General features: G+C 51.2%; 4 protein-coding genes across 4 annotated transcripts; 1 reads left to right on the top strand and 3 right to left on the bottom strand.

Moving 5' to 3' along the window:
* Positions 1 to 84: 84 nt before the first annotated feature.
* Positions 85 to 3,060, top strand: fur4 (uracil permease). The gene is made up of 4 exons (XM_062875608.1): positions 85 to 974; positions 1,135 to 1,444; positions 1,509 to 1,588; positions 1,646 to 3,060. The coding sequence occupies exons 1-4, from the start codon at positions 861 to 863 to the stop codon at positions 2,834 to 2,836; spliced, it is 1,695 nt and encodes a 564-aa protein (XP_062736190.1). The 5' UTR covers positions 85 to 860; the 3' UTR covers positions 2,837 to 3,060.
* A 282-nt stretch (positions 3,061 to 3,342) lies between these two features.
* Positions 3,343 to 4,922, bottom strand: QC761_123430 (uncharacterized protein; the record flags this gene model as incomplete). Its single annotated transcript, XM_062875607.1, has 2 exons — positions 3,343 to 4,305; positions 4,356 to 4,922. 2 exons carry the CDS (start codon positions 4,920 to 4,922, stop codon positions 3,343 to 3,345), a joined length of 1,530 nt encoding a protein of 509 aa, XP_062736189.1.
* A 3,135-nt stretch (positions 4,923 to 8,057) lies between these two features.
* QC761_0027010 (uncharacterized protein) lies at positions 8,058 to 8,932 on the bottom strand (the record flags this gene model as incomplete). The annotated part of the gene is made up of 5 exons (XM_062872184.1): positions 8,816 to 8,932; positions 8,733 to 8,789; positions 8,490 to 8,549; positions 8,260 to 8,465; positions 8,058 to 8,217 (listed from the first exon to the last, which is right to left on the bottom strand). The coding sequence occupies exons 1-5, from the start codon at positions 8,861 to 8,863 to the stop codon at positions 8,058 to 8,060; spliced, it is 531 nt and encodes a 176-aa protein (XP_062736188.1). The 5' UTR covers positions 8,864 to 8,932.
* Positions 8,933 to 11,916: 2,984 nt separating this feature from the next.
* Positions 11,917 to 18,310, bottom strand: QC761_123420 (uncharacterized protein). The gene is made up of 2 exons (XM_062875606.1): positions 15,665 to 18,310; positions 11,917 to 15,613 (listed from the first exon to the last, which is right to left on the bottom strand). The coding sequence occupies exons 1-2, from the start codon at positions 17,712 to 17,714 to the stop codon at positions 12,102 to 12,104; spliced, it is 5,562 nt and encodes a 1,853-aa protein (XP_062736187.1). The 5' UTR covers positions 17,715 to 18,310; the 3' UTR covers positions 11,917 to 12,101.
* Positions 18,311 to 18,505: the final 195 nt, after the last annotated feature.

Below are 18,505 nucleotides of genomic sequence, written 5' to 3'. Positions count from 1 at the left end.
CAGCCTCCAGCGGTGTTCCGACCTGCCGTAGCGCCTCCCAAGGTCACAGACCACCTGCAAGCAAGCCAACTTTCTTCCAACCCACAAAAAGCAGCTGCAAGAGCTTGCAGACGGTTTGGCCGAGACCCTTGGTTCGAGCGCGCATTTTGCCTGGGATACAGCTCCTGCGGCCAGCTCTGCTCTAGAATTCTTGGGCGACAGCCATGTTGGCATGCCACCGAACCTCTTTTCAGAGCCCCCCTGTCCAGCAGCCAGCCCAGCCATGGTTGACGCGTGGGGGAACCGAGGGGGGCATCACCAGTTTGGTGTTGCCGATATCGATACCACAGCAATTCTCACCGTCTTTGAGAATTGGAGATCGGCGGGGCGAGAAACCCGATTAGGCATAGATAAGTATCGAATGACATTGTCAACCACTACGGCCACAAAGAAACCAACAGCTGTTCCATGACGGTGACACGCAGGTATTGGAAACTCCAAGCCCCTATGGCAGATAACTCGTCTGCTGGTGTCCAGGATCACCTCGCCACAGCCCTTATCCAGACTCCCCTTCTTCTCCGCCTCTGGCACCGGTAATGCACCGGTTCTTCAACCTCGATCTTGCATAAGTACAAAAGAGGTCCCCTACTTTTGGCCTGGAGTGTTCTGCAACATTGACGACTCAACTTTGTCGATCAATTCCAACTCCCCACAGAGCCCCGACCCGGCCTCCCGTGCAGCACCGTCGCAGCAGCGCGTCATCCTAGAGGAGAGCTAGAACACCCCTCGTCTGCTCAACCTGTTTGACGCTCCTCTCGACCTTGCAAATTTTTTGACCCGAACCCCACAGCCCTCGGCCGACCCTCTATACCATCGAAGCCATGGAGAACACAACGTTCACTCCGGAGGCGCCGCGGAGACGCAATGCCTTCAAGCGCTTCGCGGACAAGATTGCTGTCGAGCAGGAGCCCGGGTTGACAACAGCACAGCTGATGGTGCGGACCTCCTCCTCCCTTCACACACCGCGCGCTCGTCCTCTTTCTGTACCTGTCCGTGATCCATGGATATCGGATTAGGCCTTCAGAAAAGAATCCATGTCCCTCTATCGCGTCTTCGTCCCGTCGCAATGACAAGCTGACACGGACACAACCACAGTTGACGAACCACGATCTCAAACCGGTTGAGCCCGAACGACGCCAATGGGGTCCGTGGAACTTTGTCGGTTTCTGGATTGCCGATTCGTTCAACATCAACACTTGGATGATCAGCGGTACTATGATCGTGGGCGGTCTGTCGTGGTGGCAGTCGTGGATCTGTGTCTGGCTTGGTTATGCGATTTCTGGCTTCTTTATTTGCTTGACGGGCCGCATTGGTGCACAGTATCACATTGGGTTTCCGGTCGTGGCCAGATCCTCGTTCGGAATCTGGGGAAGTTTGTGGCCAGTGTTCAACCGGGCTGTCATGGGTGAGCAACGAGATCCTCGCGAACCGCATACTTGGCGCATTTCGGGGGCTAACAACTATCGCAGCTTGTATCTGGTATGGTGTCCAGTCGTACATTGGAGGGAGGTGTGTCTACATCATGATCAGGGCAATCTGGCTATCTTGGGTGAGTGTTGGAAAGCTGCCGTCTGTTGCCTGGATCCATCCAACTCACAGCTTCTAGGACCGCAATACCATCCCCAATACCTTCTCTGAGAATTCCGGTACCACCACGGCCGATTACGCTTCTTTCTTCATCTTCTGGTTCTGCTCGCTTCCGGCCATCTGGTTCCCCGTCCACAAGATTCGCCATCTGTTCACCGTCAAGTCGTATGTCGTCCCTGTTGCGGGCATCGCCTTCTTGGTCTGGGCCGTCGTTCGCGCCAAAGGGCTCGGTGATATCGTGCGCCAGCCAGCGCGCTTGGAAGGCTCCGAACTCGCCTGGGAGTTCGTGAAAGGTGTGATGAGCTCCATTGCCAACTTTGCGACTCTCATTGTCAACGACCCCGATTTCTCCCGCTTTGCTGGAAAGCCCAAAGACGCCCTCTGGTCTCAGCTCTTCACCATCCCTATTGGTTTCGCTGTCACCTCATTCATCGGCATTATCGTCTCCTCTTCCTCGACAGTCATCTACGGCGGTGCTCCCATCTGGGACCCTCTTGACCTTCTCGAAAAGTTCATTGATGACAGCGGTTCTGGTGGGCGTTTCGGCGTCTTTGTAATTGCTACCGCTTTTGCCCTCGCCCAGCTCGGCACCAACATTGCTGCCAACTCCGTCTCGGCCGGTACCGATTTGACTGCCCTTCTGCCTCGTTGGTTGGACATTCGTCGCGGTGGTTACATCGCCGCTGCTGTCGGTCTCGCCATGTGCCCTTACACCCTCCTCACCGACTCCAACCAGTTCACCACCTACCTCTCCGCCTACTCCGTGTTCCTGTCCTCCATCGCCGGCGTCATGATTTCCGACTATTACTTTGTCCGCAGGGGCTACCTCGACGTCAAGGAGCTCTACGACGCCCGACCCACCTCCCCATACCGCTTCACCTACGGCTTCCACTGGCGCGCCTACGCCGCCTACATCGCGGGCATTCTCATCAACGTCGTTGGTTTTGCCGGAGCTGTTGGCACGGAAGTCCCCATTGGCGCCACTTATGTATACAACGTCAACTTCTTTGGCGGATTTGGAGTCTCAGCGTTTGTGTACTGGGGTCTGTGCAAGCTCAGCCCCATCCCCGCCTGCAGCGACAAGTGGATGGAGGTTGGCGACGAGATTGATGACTTGAGAGTGGCGTATGATGCTGACAATGCCAGCGGGACGGGGAGCCAGGAGTATGTCCCTGGTAAGGGAGAGAAGGATGTGGGCAGGGTTGTTTAATAAAAAAAAATTGGAGTTGATGAACAACAGACTTGGGAGGGAAGGAACAGTTGTTTGCTTTTGTTTTTTTTGTTTTTTTGGAAGTTTATACCCTTGACGTAGTTGATCTGCCAATGTTGTTATGGAGGATACCTGATGCTGGGAGTTTTGCCGAGGACATGTCAAAACAGCAATAATAAATAACGATAATACACTTGCATGCCGCTAGATGCCGTGCTATCTTGGTTATGATAGCTCTTTGTTCACTCGTGTTTTTAGGGTTGCGTGTGTGAACATTTCTCATAGTGTGCACATCGTGGACAACTTTCATTGAACAATTGACAGGCGTCAGAGAATGTGAGGCAGGTTGGGAACATAGTCCAAAAGGAATAAACATTACTGCTATCGATAGAAACTTTTGTCTACCTTCCCACCGATCCTACAACGCCTTATTAGTAATTCAGTATCGATATTGCCATAACCATTAACGCCCTTCATAACCGTCGTGATTCATTCTCTCCGTCACATCATACCTTCACAACCTTGATCCACATCCTCGGCATCATCCACCCATACACCATCTTCTCCTCAGGCACAACCCCAGCTACTTCGGCATCTTCCACGTCCGCCAGGTTTCTCTGCAACTGCCACACCCTCCACGCCCTCAACATCAACAACGCCACCGCCCCGACAAAGTACGTGCACCCAACATACACCTGCGAGGGCAAAAACTTGGCGTCATCTGTCCTGCTCTCATCCACGAACTGCAGAGCGATAGCTTCCCCAAAAGTAGCAGGCAGCGCCATCACCAAGCACACCGCTGAATACGTGGCCGAGGACTGCCTCAATCCCACCACTTCTGTGACGATGGGGTTGGCAGTGCTCCAAAACGTACCCGATGAGATGCCAGCAAGGAATGCAAATACCAACAGCGGGGGATACGATCGGGCATAGATCCACAAAGTAAGAGAGATTAAACCGCAAAAGAGCGTCATCAACAGTGCCGTGTTGATCCGGCCTTGCCTGTCGCTTACCCAGCCCACGCAGGGGCGGCCAATTCCAATACCGAGGCTCAGCACGGCTTGGACAATGGACCCTTGATTGAGATCGAGGCCGAGGGAGGTGGCGTGGCTTGGAAGCGAGAAGAACAGCGACACATAGCCGAGTTCCACCATGAAGCCCCAGATGAGAATGAGAATCACTTGCGGGCGGGTGAAGATGTGGAAGCTGAAGGATGAGGACTTTGGCGCAGCAGGGTTGTTGACAGATGACTTTGTTACCGGGCTCTCTCTGACAAGCAAGCCACAGAAGAAGTTGCAGAAGAACATCATATAGGACGTAATGCGCCAGGTCCAAGGAATTCCGTACGTGGCAATGAGCTTGCCGGCGAGAAGGCTGTACCCCAGCCCGCCAAAGCCTGATCCGGCTGTCGCAATGCCAATGGCTAGACTCCGATGGGTGGAAAACCAGGGGCCGACAACGGAGAGGGTCTGTCACCACACAGTCAGCGACGGCGATCGACAGAGCGCTCAGAACTTACAGGAATGTACACTATCCCCATCCCCAACCCATAACAAACTCCATACGATAGCACCAGATGCCAAACCTTGGATGCAGTTGATGAAGTATGAACTCCAATGGATGCAATCACGGACCCTAGCACAATCGTCCCTCGAGTTCCCAGGGCTATTTTGCAGTGATTTGCCAGTGGCGCAACGATGAGGGCCATAGCCATAGCCAGGCCTCCGATGATGGCGTACTCAAACTTCCCCACTCGCGCAAAAGTACCTTGGGATATGTAGCGATCGAGAAATATTCCCCATGGTGATCCTACTCCCCATGTGTTGGCGTGGATCATGAAGCTGCAGAAGGTGCAGACCCAGCCATATCCACCGTCGGGGGCTCTATCTTCAACGGCTGCTGCAGCGGCAGTGGCTGTTGTTTTCTCAATGCTACCAGTGATTTGCTTGGGTTCTTTTGGGCTGTCAAACAGTTGGTTAAGCTTTTGGGTTGAGCTTATGGCGGTGGGTGGAACTGATGGAGCGAGCGTGGTTTTGCTGTCTCCTTGAGCGAGAGAACGGCCAGCATCTGTGTGTGATGCTGCCATTATGATAAAATAATGCAACAAGCAAGATAAGAAGCCCGAAAAGCGAGTGATGATGAGGACTTGGATATTGTGGAAAAGGAAGAGAAGGACTTGCAAGAACAGAACGAATGTTTTGTGTAGAGTTTGCTAGCAGCCAGCCTCTCGTCATCGGTGGGCCTGACACGCCACATCGCGATTTCCTTGCTCGTCGCTGTCTTCTTCGTCACAATCAGAAACAATGTTCTGAATCTTGCCGTGTTCATCTAGAACAACCCCACCGAGCAAGCCAGCAATTTCGCCCGGCGTAAGCGCCATCTTGGAAAGGTTATGTTCTCTGATGGCGGCATCAATCGTGACGAGTTCGGTGTGCTGTAGTTTTGCCATTCGCTCATCAATGGTCTTCCTCACCACGATACGGGCTCGCCGGGTCTGCTTCTGCTGGCCTATGCAATGCACGCATCCAAAGGCCTGTTGCTTGATGGCGTAGTTCCACCAAAGATCCAAAATGAATACTCGGTTTGCACATACAAGATTCAATGCTTGGCCGCTGCATTGAATCAAGGCAACCTAGATATATTTGCCAGAGTCCTATCACGGGAAGGGTGTACCTTCGAGTAATGTGAAACATTTGCCGGGGAGAATGGTAAAAGCAACAAGATCACATACGAATACTTTGATCTCCTCCTTTTCAGTGAAGTCGTCCTGTGCTTGAATCTTGTCGAGACCGGATTTTACACTTTCGTCTAGAAAAAGAGACTCGACCTTTGATGGGCCGACTGGCTGAATCCCGCTCACATCATCACCCAATTCCCGACCTTTGCGATCAGAGGCACATCGCCATGCACCGCGAATCGCCTTCTTTTATATCGGGGTGCTCTTTTGGTCCTCTGGTTTGGATTTGCGAGACGCCTTGATGTTCGTAATGAGCTTCTTGCATACACGGCAATCAAGATCATGCTGAACGCCCTCCTTCATGTCTGAGAGGTGACTCTCGACACATTCCCGAAAGAAATGATGCCCGCACTAAGATTTTCTGTTAATTAAACTTCCATTCCCTATATTGTTGGCATATTGGTGTAAAGATAGACATGCCTTTGGGTTGAATCCATCATCAGGTGTTAATCCGCATCTCTTGCAGACATTTCGAATGTGGTCTTCTTCCTGATGCTTCTCCAGCCGAAGTAGATGCGGCTTGAAATCGAATCTGGCATCCAGCGATGTTCCATGAATGTCATCGTACCCCATGCCCATCACGTTCTTCAGCTTCTCTTCACACCAACGCCCAATCTGCACGATATAGGGGGTGTCAGTCTCAACCTTTTTCAACTTCTCCAGCAGGAACGGATGAGAAACGGCCTGGTGGAGACGTAGCACATAGAGCAACCAGTTGGCAGGCAGAGAGGATTTGTTCTGGGCGAGTTCGTCAACGGCCCGCTTGCGGAATTCGTCTTCAATGCGTCTATCACAACACATAACTGTCAGAATGAATGTAGCGGCTTCTCCGAGAGAATATGCCTGTAAATCAAGGTTTGCTCACGTGTAAAGTCGATCTTGATGTCCTCTAAAACGTTCAATGCCATCAAAGGTTTTTCAAACTCGGGCTTTCCAAGCATGTGCACCTTTTGTCCCACCGCCCCGCTTTTCCGCATGTGACTCGAAGCTTGCTGTGCATTGGTTCTGACTTTCAAATTCTCACTGGCCTGTCTCATCTTGCTCTCACTTTCTCTCGAGGTCGTGCCCTATAGCCTTAAGCTACTGCCAAAGGCTTGAATATATATTTAATTGATTAATTTATTCCTTTACTAGCCGCGCAATATTTAGTTACCTACCCTACTTTTAACTACTAACTCCTTACGTACAAGTAAATGATAGTTAAACTATAGTATAACTAATCAATTTATTATTTTTCTACGGCAGCTGAGCATCCCCAGTGACCCTCCCAAGCTGTTTTTCCCATAGTAAAACCAGCTTGGTAGAGTCCCCCCGCATCTTCCTTCGCTAGAGACTCTCCCCGAGAGTCTCCACATCGTGCGCCTCCGGTGTCTGCATCGTGAGCCGCGTATTGGAACCTCCCGGATAGCCCCCTACAGGGACATCTCCCAAGTGAGCTTCCTTCGGAGTCTCCCACGGAGCCTCCCAACCGGACCCTCCTACCGGAAGGTCACAACAAACCACAACACCACAACTATACCCTCAACTGGGCCCTGAATAAAACACCTTCGTGACAGTGACTCGCTCGCAGGCCGCACTTCACGTAGGGCAAAGAAAAGACGCTATAGACTCGCAAGCTATAAAATAAGCACCGGATTGGCCTGAATAGAGGGCTAGTATCCTTCTGCACGCGTGTAAGGCACGAAATTTAAAGAATAAAAAGTCGATAATCTCTCTAAAGTAGAATGCGAGAAGTAGGCTACTTTTATACATGACCCCTGAACCCCTGAACCCCTGAACCCCTGAATCCTCCGTGAGCCCCACTACCTCACACATACGCACAGGCCGGTGGCCGCACCGCAGACCAGTAGTTGAGTAGGGGAATTATTGAATAATGAGATTGTAGATGTAGTTTTTGAGAGTAATTTAGAGGAGTAATAAGCTGGTTATATGGTAGTCGCCGTCACTGCTATAGCGAGCCAAACCTCCGCAGGGTACATGCCCGTTACGTTAGTCTTAAATGTATTGATGGCCTTTATAAACTGTTAGGACCCTTAGTAAGCGCAGATTCGGTACAATGCCCCTCCGTAAATTTAACTCAGATCGCGAAACCTTCGATAATGGTGAAAGCGAGTCGTGCGTCTAGGAGTGCTCTTCGACACATGTTAGCGTAGGCGATCAAAATGTGAAATGCGTACGCTTCCCTTGTCTGACATGATATTGCGGGCAGCGAGCCAAACCTCTTGGCCGACGTAGTACTTGCGGGCAGCCTTGCGTTTCCGGTTGGCATATTCCTCCTGGCGGGCCTGGGCTATGCAAATTTCCGATTTGAGGAACTCGTAAATCTCTTGCATTGTTCGGCGTCTCTGGCTCCCAGGGACCCGTCGGGTACCATAGGCTCAAATCCCATGCGGGGGTCTCGCCATAGACAACGATTCCACCAAATGTAGATAGAATAGATAGAAAAATAAAGTTCTATATCTGCTTGCCTCAGCCGCTGCCCACTTAGCCGCGATGATGGACGAGCTGGCCTTTAGCTGCGCCTGGGATGGGCAGCAGGCCTTGCTCAGTGGATCGACGAAGTGCTAGTCTGCGCGGCTCGCTCAACTGATACATGAGGTAATCAACATTGGCGTTATTGGTACTTCCTTCCCAGACGTTTGCTCTATTTAGCTCTGCCTGCTCAAGGTCGACAACCGTCGCTCACCCATAGTCTGTAAGCAGGAAGTTGTCCGTTTTCATATCAGTATACTCGACTCCATACACCGTTAGCGCTCGAAGAGCATCTTGAAGGCTGTTGCGTAGGGCTTCCAGGTCTTTATCCTTAAGTAATCTACTCTCGCGTAGGAGCTCGTAGATAGTCTTTCCACGGATAAATAATAAAACCAAGGCCGGTGACCCATCATATACTCCCTCGCCTTAGAGATATAGGATAACAGTTCCCTGAAGCGGTTTCAAGACATCGTAGACCTGCTTCTCCCTATCGAACTCGACTTCCTAGCCTACCTTTCGTTTTTTAATAATAGTTATCGGGGGGTAAAACTATCTAGGGTAGTATATCTATATTCGAGGGTAGTAAGTGGCAAAAAACTAGATTAATGGGAGAAAGAGTGGCTGTTTAAGCTTCAGGCGGTACGCGGTACAACGCGGATCTAATAACTTGGAAGTCTAAGCAAAGACAAGCTGGCCACCGATACGGAATTCCTTGACAATGTTAGTGCTATACAAGGAGGGAGGCTAGAAGCCAAATATAAGCGGCTTACGAGAGGAGGGCTGGCAACCTGCAAAGGCTGGCCATCATCTTCGTCCATCTTAAGGTGGATAGACTGCGCTTGTACTGGCAAAGACGGAAGATGCGATAATGAGAAGGAAAAGTTTTTAATCTGGGCCGGAACGAAATATAAACAAGCAAACGCTCCCACCTTGCCCTGCAGGTATCCGAACGGCCACAGTGCACACATATGTGGAACAGGATGTTGGGACCCGGCACGGCAAGGCTGCGTCAGCACGGGACGTTTCAATTTGTCGGCTGCAATTTCATACTCTAGCCATTACTGCAAACAGTTCCCAGTGTCGTACGCCAAAATATTTCCGCCATCATCACCCAGACCCAGAACTCGCGCGTCTGATCCCTTATAAACTGGCGTCTGTATCCGTTGGGTTGACAAGATTTGTGCCCGCCAAGAGCCCTTAACTTGGAATCTTGAGTTTGAGACATAGCCTGAAGAAAACAACCATCTTTTTCCCCTTCAGTTGTGAGACCACACCTTGTAATACGAACCAGCCGTCCTGACTCGCATTTTTGGGGACTCAATCGTGTCAGGCGGCAGCAGAGATATATAAAAGGTGATGATATGCTGAAGTACTTCAACAAACAACTCCGGAGAGCAAAAACCTATCCCTATCAACACTGATTTGTGGGCCTCAGGGCCGAAGCCCTAGGAGCAACCTGTCTGAACCAATCCTCCAGGAGCAATACCTCCCACACCCCCTCCCAGGCAGGCCTACAGCCAAACCAGACCTCCTCGTCGCCGAAAATGAAGCCCGTGATACCAAAAAAACCCTGCAAACCTGGTGGTGATCTATCTATTCCATACAACCTGAGTCCTCCTATTCCAAATTCAAGCACGGTACCCTCTTTAATACCATGCCCAGTAGCTCAACGAACCTCGCATGCATCACTCTGTGGAGCGCCTTTGTCATCCCATCCGCCGGCATATCAATTCCCACAACATACTGTACATTAAAAAACCCGCTCATAATGTCGCGGTATCAGAGCGATGCGTTTGGGAGAACACGGTGTGGAGCACGAGAGGAGTAGCGCCGCTTCGGGTGTATTTAGACACCGCTTCGTAGGGAGCTTTGCTCCTCTTTTCCTTTCCCTCGCGCAATAACAAGACACTCACCCTAGTCCTTGGTCGGCACTGTGACATATATTATGGCGGAAACCTATGTACAATATGTTGAGATAGGTGCTATTGATGCCTGTAAAATGTAGGCTCAAATAGCTATCGGCGCAGTACACTAAGAGTGAAGAAGACTTTGACTGCAGTATTCGATAGTAGCCGAGGCATTGAAGGAAGATGGATTGCAAGGACGGCACCCTACAATATATAGAAGATAATTACTGTTATATAGGCTTGTGAGGCACTGAATAAATGTGGTGAACCAGTATATTAATTGAACTTAAGGACTAAGAAATATTAGAGTAAGTAGGGTATTCTCGAATTCAATGCCGTCATCCAGTTTAAGCAGTCCAATATCGGTACCACCGATTACTTCTCGTACATACCCAACTTTCGTGCCTGGGTCGCCTTTGTATTGCCCTGTAAAAAGTTTTTTCTTCCAAGCAATCTGTCTCCCGAAGATGTTCTTTGCCTTTTTTTTGTCATGATCCATCCAAGTATGACGGGGTATAGTCACCCGCCGTTCCACCCCTTTCCGAACCAGTACACCTGCCGATACGCTACTCCAGATTGCACCGCTTGAAGAGGTGGATGAGATTTGGGCCCCTGGGTAAAACTATTCATCAAACAAAATGTAATCCGTATTGTCCTCTTTCTTGCACCGTGTTTCTCGATCGATAGCAATAAGTTCGGTTGGGTCGGGAGTTTTTATGCCGTCGCCTTGCTTCGGTGGGTATTAAGGGGCCGTTGTGCCATTGAACTCCCCATGGAAATCTGCTATACCATCGAGGTCGGTCTTGTAGCTTAGCAAGGAACTCCGCCTCCGGACTAATGGGGTTTGGATGATGAGAATGCCGGAGATATATGCTATCGCTTCGGCGTCGAGAAACGGTGTATTCGCCAGCAGTGCCATCTGGTCCCAAGTCGGTCCATCAATCGCGTTGAAGTCTTCCAGTCCTGGTATTTCCGATGTAAATGGTTCTCCTCGTCCATGTTCACCGTATAATGGCCAGAAAGCAAAATCGTCGTCGAAATCCCGCCAAATCGGTACAAACCCGCCAACGCTACGGGGAAGAGTCCCTATTCCGGCAACTGTACTATCGTAATCGAGTACAACAAATGGGTCACATAGCTCCATCGCTGAGACACCAAACGTATCACGTAAATGTGACTTGATTATGCGCATTTCCTCATCCGTAACTGACGCCCATCGCAAACATCCCGCATCATTCACCAAGCTGATAATTAGAGGGCCGATAACATCTCTATCCCCCGATATATTCGTCCGCCCGCATTTCATTTTGTTTTGGGGTGGAAATCGGTCAGTTGAAGTGCGGTATCGCTAACGCATCAACGGTGGGTCTCAACACGAATCTGTTCACTGAGGTTTAGGGACCACGGCAACCGGAGTGGAACTCGGCCCCTCTGAAGCAAGCCGAGGTCCCAGGAAGCCGGACGCCAAGGCTAGCGCCCTGCACGGGTGAAAACGGTAGCGCAACGTAGCCTGTAACCTTATTTTAGCTAGCGGACTTAGCGGGCGTTCGGGACTGGGTTCGGAGAGAGCTTCGAAGAGCGGTTGAGAGACCGAAGGCCTATAAGACCTCTGCCTCAGACCCTGTTCACTGTGATATTTCTTAGACTTTAAGTTCAATCAACATACTGGTTCACCACACTTATTTAGTGCCTCACAAGGCCTATATAACAGTAATTATCTTCTATATATTGTAGGGCGCCGTCTCTGCAATGCATCTTCCTTCAATGCCTCGGCTACTACCGAATACTGCAGTCAAAGTCTTCTTCACTCTTAGTGTACTGCGCCGATAGCTATTTGAGCCTACATTTTACAGGCATCAATAGCACCTCTTTTAACATAATATAATTATAATAAATAAATAAAGCAAAAAACGACGATTTTAATTATATTAACACCTTCGCCGGGTAGCTTGATAGGCGTAGCAAAAGTCAGTTTAAAGTAGGTGGTAGTTTTAATAATAGTTTCGCTAGGAGCGGGGCTAAGGCTTAAAAAAATGGAAGGCTTGGTAAGTAACAGGCAAGTTTACTGTCTTTGTTCCGGAACCTCCGTACATTTTCACTGTTTTGTTTGTCTCCCCCTGTCCCCCCTGAACCTACCCAAAGACTCCTCTCAGTCAAGTTCGCCAGTGATATACCCCCCCAACCTCCTCCCCTGCCCATCAACCCCATTCTGCAGTCTACCAGCCAGCTGATTCTGCCCCTCTACCAACCTCCTATGCTCCTGAAGCCGCTTCGTCATCCTCGCCTCGGACGCAGCATCAACTCGGTCGATCGCCTCTCTCTCCCGAACCCTAACCGAGCTCATCTGGTTGGCATAGTCAATCATCTTCTCTTGCTTCCTCTCCTCCATCTCCAGCTCCGCCTCCTTGATCAGCCTCGCCCTCGTCAAGCCAGCCTCGGTCAGGCGCTGCTCAGCTTCCACGTTCGCCTCCCGCTCAGCCTTCCGTCGCTGAAGCTCTTTCGCAAAGGCCTGATCAGCTTGTCTTTGGCGTGTCTGGTGAAAGTCGAGCTCGTCTTGGCGCATACGGCGGGTGCGGGAGTCTTCGATCTCGGCACGGGTCTTGAAGAGCTGGTTTTGGAAGTCGGCGATTTCTTTTTGGCGGGTCAGGGCGGCGTTGTGTTCTTGTTTTTCTTTTTGGATCCGAGTCTCGAGGGCGCGACGCTCACGTTCAGCTCGGAGAAGCTCGGGCGGCAGGTTCATTGCGCCCTCTGGTTGGGGTTGGGCAGGGTCGTTGCCGTAAAAGACGTCCTTGCAACGGTTGGCTTTGAGCAGCTCCAAGAGTCGAGCCTTGGTTTTGATGTTGGGTAGGACTCGCTGGACATATTGCGATGGCGAGTATGTGTATGTCCCGTCAGTGAACTGGTTGTATGGCTCGTTGATGTACTTCCAGACCCCTGTCTTCAGCAAGGCACTTGTTGTGGCGATAGGATCCAGACTCTCCAGCGCGAGCAGTAGGACGGTCTTGCCCTCACACTGGATTGTAAGATCTGACCCAGCTTCCCTGATCAGATAACTCATGCACTTTTGCATTTGCTTTTCCTGACTTGCTGTCAGCGAGCCTCCGCTTGCAGCGTTTAGGCATAGCTCTCCCAGTGCACTCCGACCACCATGCAGGGTGCTGGGAAAGTCGACATCATGGCCAAACTCGACCAAGACCTTCAGGGCCTGTAGGTTCAATTCCCTGGCCGCGTTGTGAACAGAGCCATCATTCTGGCTTGCATTTGGATCTGCTGCCAAAATGTTGGACATCATGCTTGTGCCCAGTTCGCCACCCATCTCAGTTGCCATTGTCATCGGCGTGTTGCCTGTCACATCCATCACATCGACCTCGGCACCGGCGAGAATGAGACATTTGACCACATCCTGCCTTTTGGCTCGGATAGCCAACATGAGAGGTGTTGTCTTGGAGATTTTGGTCTCAAAATTCACCTTTGCACCACGGATAACCAGCAGTTCAATGACAGAATTGCTGACCCGCTTCTGTGGCTGTGAAATGGCCCAAAATAGCAAATTGACCTGTTCTTCCTCGTCAATATCCTCCATAACTCTCATCGTGGTCAGTTGATCGTGGTAATAGCCCGCATCAAGCAGCGTCTCCATGATTTTGGCAGACCGCGGAAATCTGTTCAAGGCTCGGAATAGCACTGGTTCGGTACCGACAGCGGGTGGAAACATGACGTCTAGCCTCTCCTCTCCATCGTGATATTCGGTGAAGAGAGTGATGAGTCGAAGGGTGTCTTCTTCCGATAGATCCGCATGGTCGAAAATGTAGCCGAATGCGAGGGAAACGGCTCTTGAATCCGGATTCTGTTGTAGGACCTGTCGAATAAGGTCTGCATCTGCCCGCTGAGCCGCCTTTCGCAGCACGATGCCATCTTCGTAAGACACGTCAACCTTGTGTTGAAGTAGCAGACTAGCGAATTTGCGCGCCAGCTCGTCCTTCTCCGTGTCATAGGCATCGATGGCCGTCATCAACGCCAGTGTCAGGCTCTCCCCCTCTGCACCCTTGGCGAGTAACATTTTCGCGACCAGGAAACCTTTCTCCGTAAACCAAGTCACCGATGCCTGTGGGGTGAACGCTTGTTTGAAGGTCCATGACACATCCTTCTGTGGGATGTCACCCGCCAAAAGCAGCTGTAACACATCCACCAGCAGCATCTGAGCTGCATCCGTCAGCGTCTCGCAGCCATTAGACAGCGGCGATGCCCCGTTCTTGAGCAACAGCCCAACCAACCGCAAATCTGGATCCTCCTTCACGACTCTGTTCAAAGCGATGTTGACCTCCTCGCATGGCGGCATTCCAGCTTGAAACAACCAGTCCACAACCTGTAACCTCGAGTCCCTGCTCAGCTTTCTGCTTGCCTTGAGCGACCGCAGCAAGGTCACCTTGTTTGGCTTCTTTTCCTGTTCCCTGCCGCTATCGATGCCAAGCATAAGCTTCAAGCACCCCATATTTGCCCCTCTCGTGACATTCCAGACAGCCTCTCCAGCATTGTAGTCCACGCTTGCCCCATGCTGAAGCAGCAGTCTCACGAGCCCTTCGCCGTCATCTCCAAACTTGGCCGCCGAAACAAGCTGTGCGTCCACAACCTCACCTTTGACCCCCTTTTGGAGTAAGATGCGGAACACATCCTCCCGGCGCTTCAGATCAACAACCTGACTCGCTGCCAGGAACCCCTTGATAAGGGTTTGCTCCCCGACCTGGCCACCTTGACCTCTTAAAAGCATCTCCATCACATCCTTAGCTCCTGCTCCACAAGCCTCCACAATGGCTTGTCCATCGCGGTGATCAGCGCTTGCTCCGTAGTCGGAAAGAACCCTTCCAAGCTCAATATCGCCGTCTGAGGCAGCAGACAGCAGTGCATCAGAAACAATCTGCCCCTTTACCCCCTTAACGAGCAGCGCCTTACATATGGCCACTCTTTTGGTCTTGTTTGTAACCAAGAGCGCATCCACCAACCCATCCTGCAGTACTTGTTGCGAGTAAACCGTGGACGACTTGTCCAGCACCAGCTGTACAATCTCAGGGTTTTCCTTTTTGATGGCGGTGAGGAGAGCGTCGCCCCCAGAGGAATCCGCATGGGTAGCAAGGAGTGAAATAAGAGGTAGGTCGTTCGGGTGGGCATTGATTGCATAAACCAATGCCCGGTTGGCCTCGGCTCCTGGCGCTCCTGATTCTATCAGTTTCTGGGTGAACGTTAGTCTATCCATGGGGTCAAGAATATTGAGCGATTGTGGGAGGGCCGCGGCGAGTGATGTAGCATTGGGGTTGACGGTGAATAACAGGTCGACTATGGCAGAGTCGGCCGCCTTCACAGCGCACGACAGAGCGGCCGCTTTGTTGGAGTTTACATCCGCTCCGGCTGCGAGAAGTGAAGAGATGACGCCAAGTTGGCGCTTTTCTGGTGTTATCTTGAGAAGCGTCTGGACCTCTTTGACAAGTATGGCGTTCAGGATGTTCTTATCCCGTGTTCGGCGAAGAATGGAGTCAACCTTGGCCGCCTTTACTTGGTTTGTCGGCACCTCTGACAACATGGCCAACCCTTGAAAGAGTGTGTCTGGACTGGGGCCACCGTATTGTAGGACCAGTTCCAGCAATGATGGTTCGGGATCATTAATGGCTGTCTCATGTCAGAGACGTCAAAGAACACACATAACGTATGACCACGTACCTGAAATAACAGACGCTCCATGGTCGAAGTTGGCATCTGCCCGTCCTTGTTCCAGGAGAAGCCTGGCAAGTTGCATATCCACGGGTTTGACGGCCAGAGCATGTACCAGTGCTTGCGATGTCTCACCACGACCAGCGCTCGGAACAAGCAGGCTAAGCATGCGGAATCGTGTCTCCCTATCCGGCTCTTCCATAGCCTTCATGACGGCAGCAGCCATTGTTTGAGGTGCTGGCTTATTTGTGAGCAACCTTTCTAGAAGAGGGAGATCCCGAATAGCTATAGCCGACAAGACGCCAGCACCATCGTTGAAATTGACGTCGGCGTTGAATCTGAGAAGCATGCTTATAAAGTTTTCGTCTCGGCGTGGGGGCTGTTCTTCGATCGCCTCTTGCAGAGCGACCGAAACACAGGGGCTCGACAGGCCCGCGGTTAGAAACTGTTCGGCGATCTGATATCGAATCGCCGGCTGAAGGGCTCGAACGAGAGGAAAGATATGGTCCAGAGTTTGTGTACTTGGCCTACCGGCCAACAGCTGTTTCACCATTTGCAACTGACCCATCTGGACCGCGATGCTCAAGGCCAGACCATTCCTATGATCAACTGAAGCAACCGCGTGTCTAACAGCTACCACACCATGCTTCCCGTTTCCTAAGTTGTGACTGGAGGCTGGCTGCCCACCGGGAAACTGTGGGGTAAGTAACAGTTGGGCAGATTGAAGATCGTTGGCCTTTACGACATCGATAAGCACTTCGTGTAGACGGGGCCCGCTTGCCCCCTTTCGAAGCAAGAGACTAAGCATAGCATGCCGATCCTCGGGTGCAATAGTTTTCGGTATGCTATCGAGGCATTCCGAGGCATATGCTGGGCTAAGTGTAGACCTTTCGCTCAGTAATAACTGGGCCAAGCTAGTTCGTCCAGTGGACAAGGCGTGCCGCACAATGGCGGCCTCTTGGTGCTCAATTGAAGCTCCATAAGACACGAGTAAATCAACCATATCATAATACTCGTTGACAGAAGCTTGAGCGAGTGCCATCGCAATCGGTTCCCCTGAAGCACCAGCACAGAGGAGGGCCTCGGTGAAGGGAAGTCTGTCATTGGGACCAAGTGAGGGGTGTTCCACCAACTGTGCAAAGCTTTCCAGAACACCCTGGCCACCCTGTGTAGGTGGTTTTGTACCGGTAAGGATGGCAAGGGCGATATCGACCCTGCACTGGGAGATGGCCGTCTTGAGCGCTTCGGCTTTGTGGTAGTCCCCATCAGCTGTCGACCGGCTGAGCCTCATAACTGTATGGAAGCAGCCTTTACGTGTAGCGTCAACCATGGACATGGATATCCATTGTGATGATGGCCTTCCTTCCGATTGCAAGATCAAGCCAACTAGATCCGCATGGCCACCCATGATGCAGAGCTGCCTGAAGGCGTCCTGGGCATCTTGGGTTTGCGTGGAGTTGGCCCCTTGGTGAAGTAACATGGCCAGCATTTCTAAATCCCCAGATCGTATCGCAAGAGGAAGGGCCGCATCCAGGGTGAGGGGATCGGCATACTGAACCAAGACAGCAACCATGTCGGTGTGCCGGTTTTGAACCGCCCTTTGCAGCACTCTGCTTCTTTCCAAGTTCTCCAAGCTTTTTCTCCGAGTGAGCAGGTTGGTCTTGTTTTTGATGGTTGACACATTGACATTTCCTCCCGCGTTCACCAGCTTGGCAATCAAGGCATCCGCAACGCCTGGTGCTCCTCGATTGGTGACCAGAGCGTCCAGAGCCTCGAATATTTCGTTGGGGTCCCAGGTTCCTGAGGGCTTTTTGTTTGAGCTGAAAGCGCGTTTGATGCTTGCATTTTGAGAACTTTTGTTGCCGTCCGCAGAGGCGCTCAGTCTTTGCCGCTTCAATAACTCTTCTGCTTGAAAATCATCTTGTGGTGTTCGTCGTTGTGGAGGTCGCTGTTGAACTGTTACAGGTGGAATGGTTGGGTGGATACCCCAAGCGGCGGCGATCTGTTGGAGCCGTGCCCGACGACCACCGTCGTGGCTAAAGGGAGAAGTCATCGTCATAAACTGTCGAGCTCAGAAAGATCATGACCAGACAGATATGTGTGTATATAGCTGGAAAGTCTGTGTCGAAACGCGGATATGTTTCGCCTTCGGCAGAATTAGGTGCTGCTCCCGTCTTTCTGCTTGGGCTGTAAAACCTTGTTCACTGAGAAGTGATCATCACACCGCGGACAAAGAAGTCACCCTCGGAGGTGTTTTTGCTGGAGGTGTCAACGATGAACTCCCAATATGCTGGTAAAGATCACAAGCTGGAGAGAAACAGAAGATCCAGATGTAACGGTTTGTCGGCCAGTCTCGCGTCCAAATTGGACGGTTTGCGTGGCCAGCCTCGTGGTGGTGTACGTGGTTCTGTGGGCCCGTTGCCGCTACTCTGCGACGATCACAGCGCGCCAAGGCAGTTTTTGACGCGCTGCGGAACGAACTTTCGGGGTTGGTTTGAAGGATGAATGAATGCGAGGAGATGGAAAAGACTAGAGAGTTGTACCAAGAGGATTAGACCATGGAAACTTGAGATGACGAGGCACTTTCGCATTTCTGGTTGAATATTCACGGCGTCTATTATTGGGGCGCTGTGTAACTTGAGCTTAAGCCCCCTGTGAGATGGGACAGGTTACAGGGTAAGGAAGCTCACAGCTAGGCTTGGGGCTTGACTTTGCAATGCATAGGCACCCTCTCTACAAAATAATTGGCACAGCAAGTAAGTTGACCTCATATTATACTGTCAACAATGCCTCAAAAGTAAATTAATAAGACTTTAAACTATCTTTTAAGGCCTTGTTAACTATCTTTAA

This window comes from Podospora bellae-mahoneyi (genome assembly GCF_035222275.1).
Source record: "Podospora bellae-mahoneyi strain CBS 112042 chromosome 1 map unlocalized CBS112042p_1.2, whole genome shotgun sequence".
Taxonomy (NCBI): Eukaryota; Fungi; Ascomycota; class Sordariomycetes; order Sordariales; family Podosporaceae; genus Podospora; species Podospora bellae-mahoneyi.
This window is presented reverse-complemented; position numbering and strand designations above follow the sequence as displayed.

Coding starts and splice junctions, on each gene's coding strand:
- fur4 (XM_062875608.1), top strand. CDS start 861: ATGGAGAACACAACGTTCACTCCGGAGGCGCCGCGGAGACGCAATGCC. Junction 975..1,134: donor TGACAACAGCACAGCTGATG/GTGCGGACCTCC, acceptor ACACAACCACAG/TTGACGAACCACGATCTCAA. Junction 1,445..1,508: donor GTTCAACCGGGCTGTCATGG/GTGAGCAACGAG, acceptor CAACTATCGCAG/CTTGTATCTGGTATGGTGTC.
- QC761_123420 (XM_062875606.1), bottom strand. CDS start 17,714: ATGACGATGACTTCTCCCTTTAGCCACGACGGTGGTCGTCGGGCACGG. Junction 15,614..15,664: donor TGGAGCGTCTGTTATTTCAG/GTACGTGGTCAT, acceptor GACATGAGACAG/CCATTAATGATCCCGAACCA.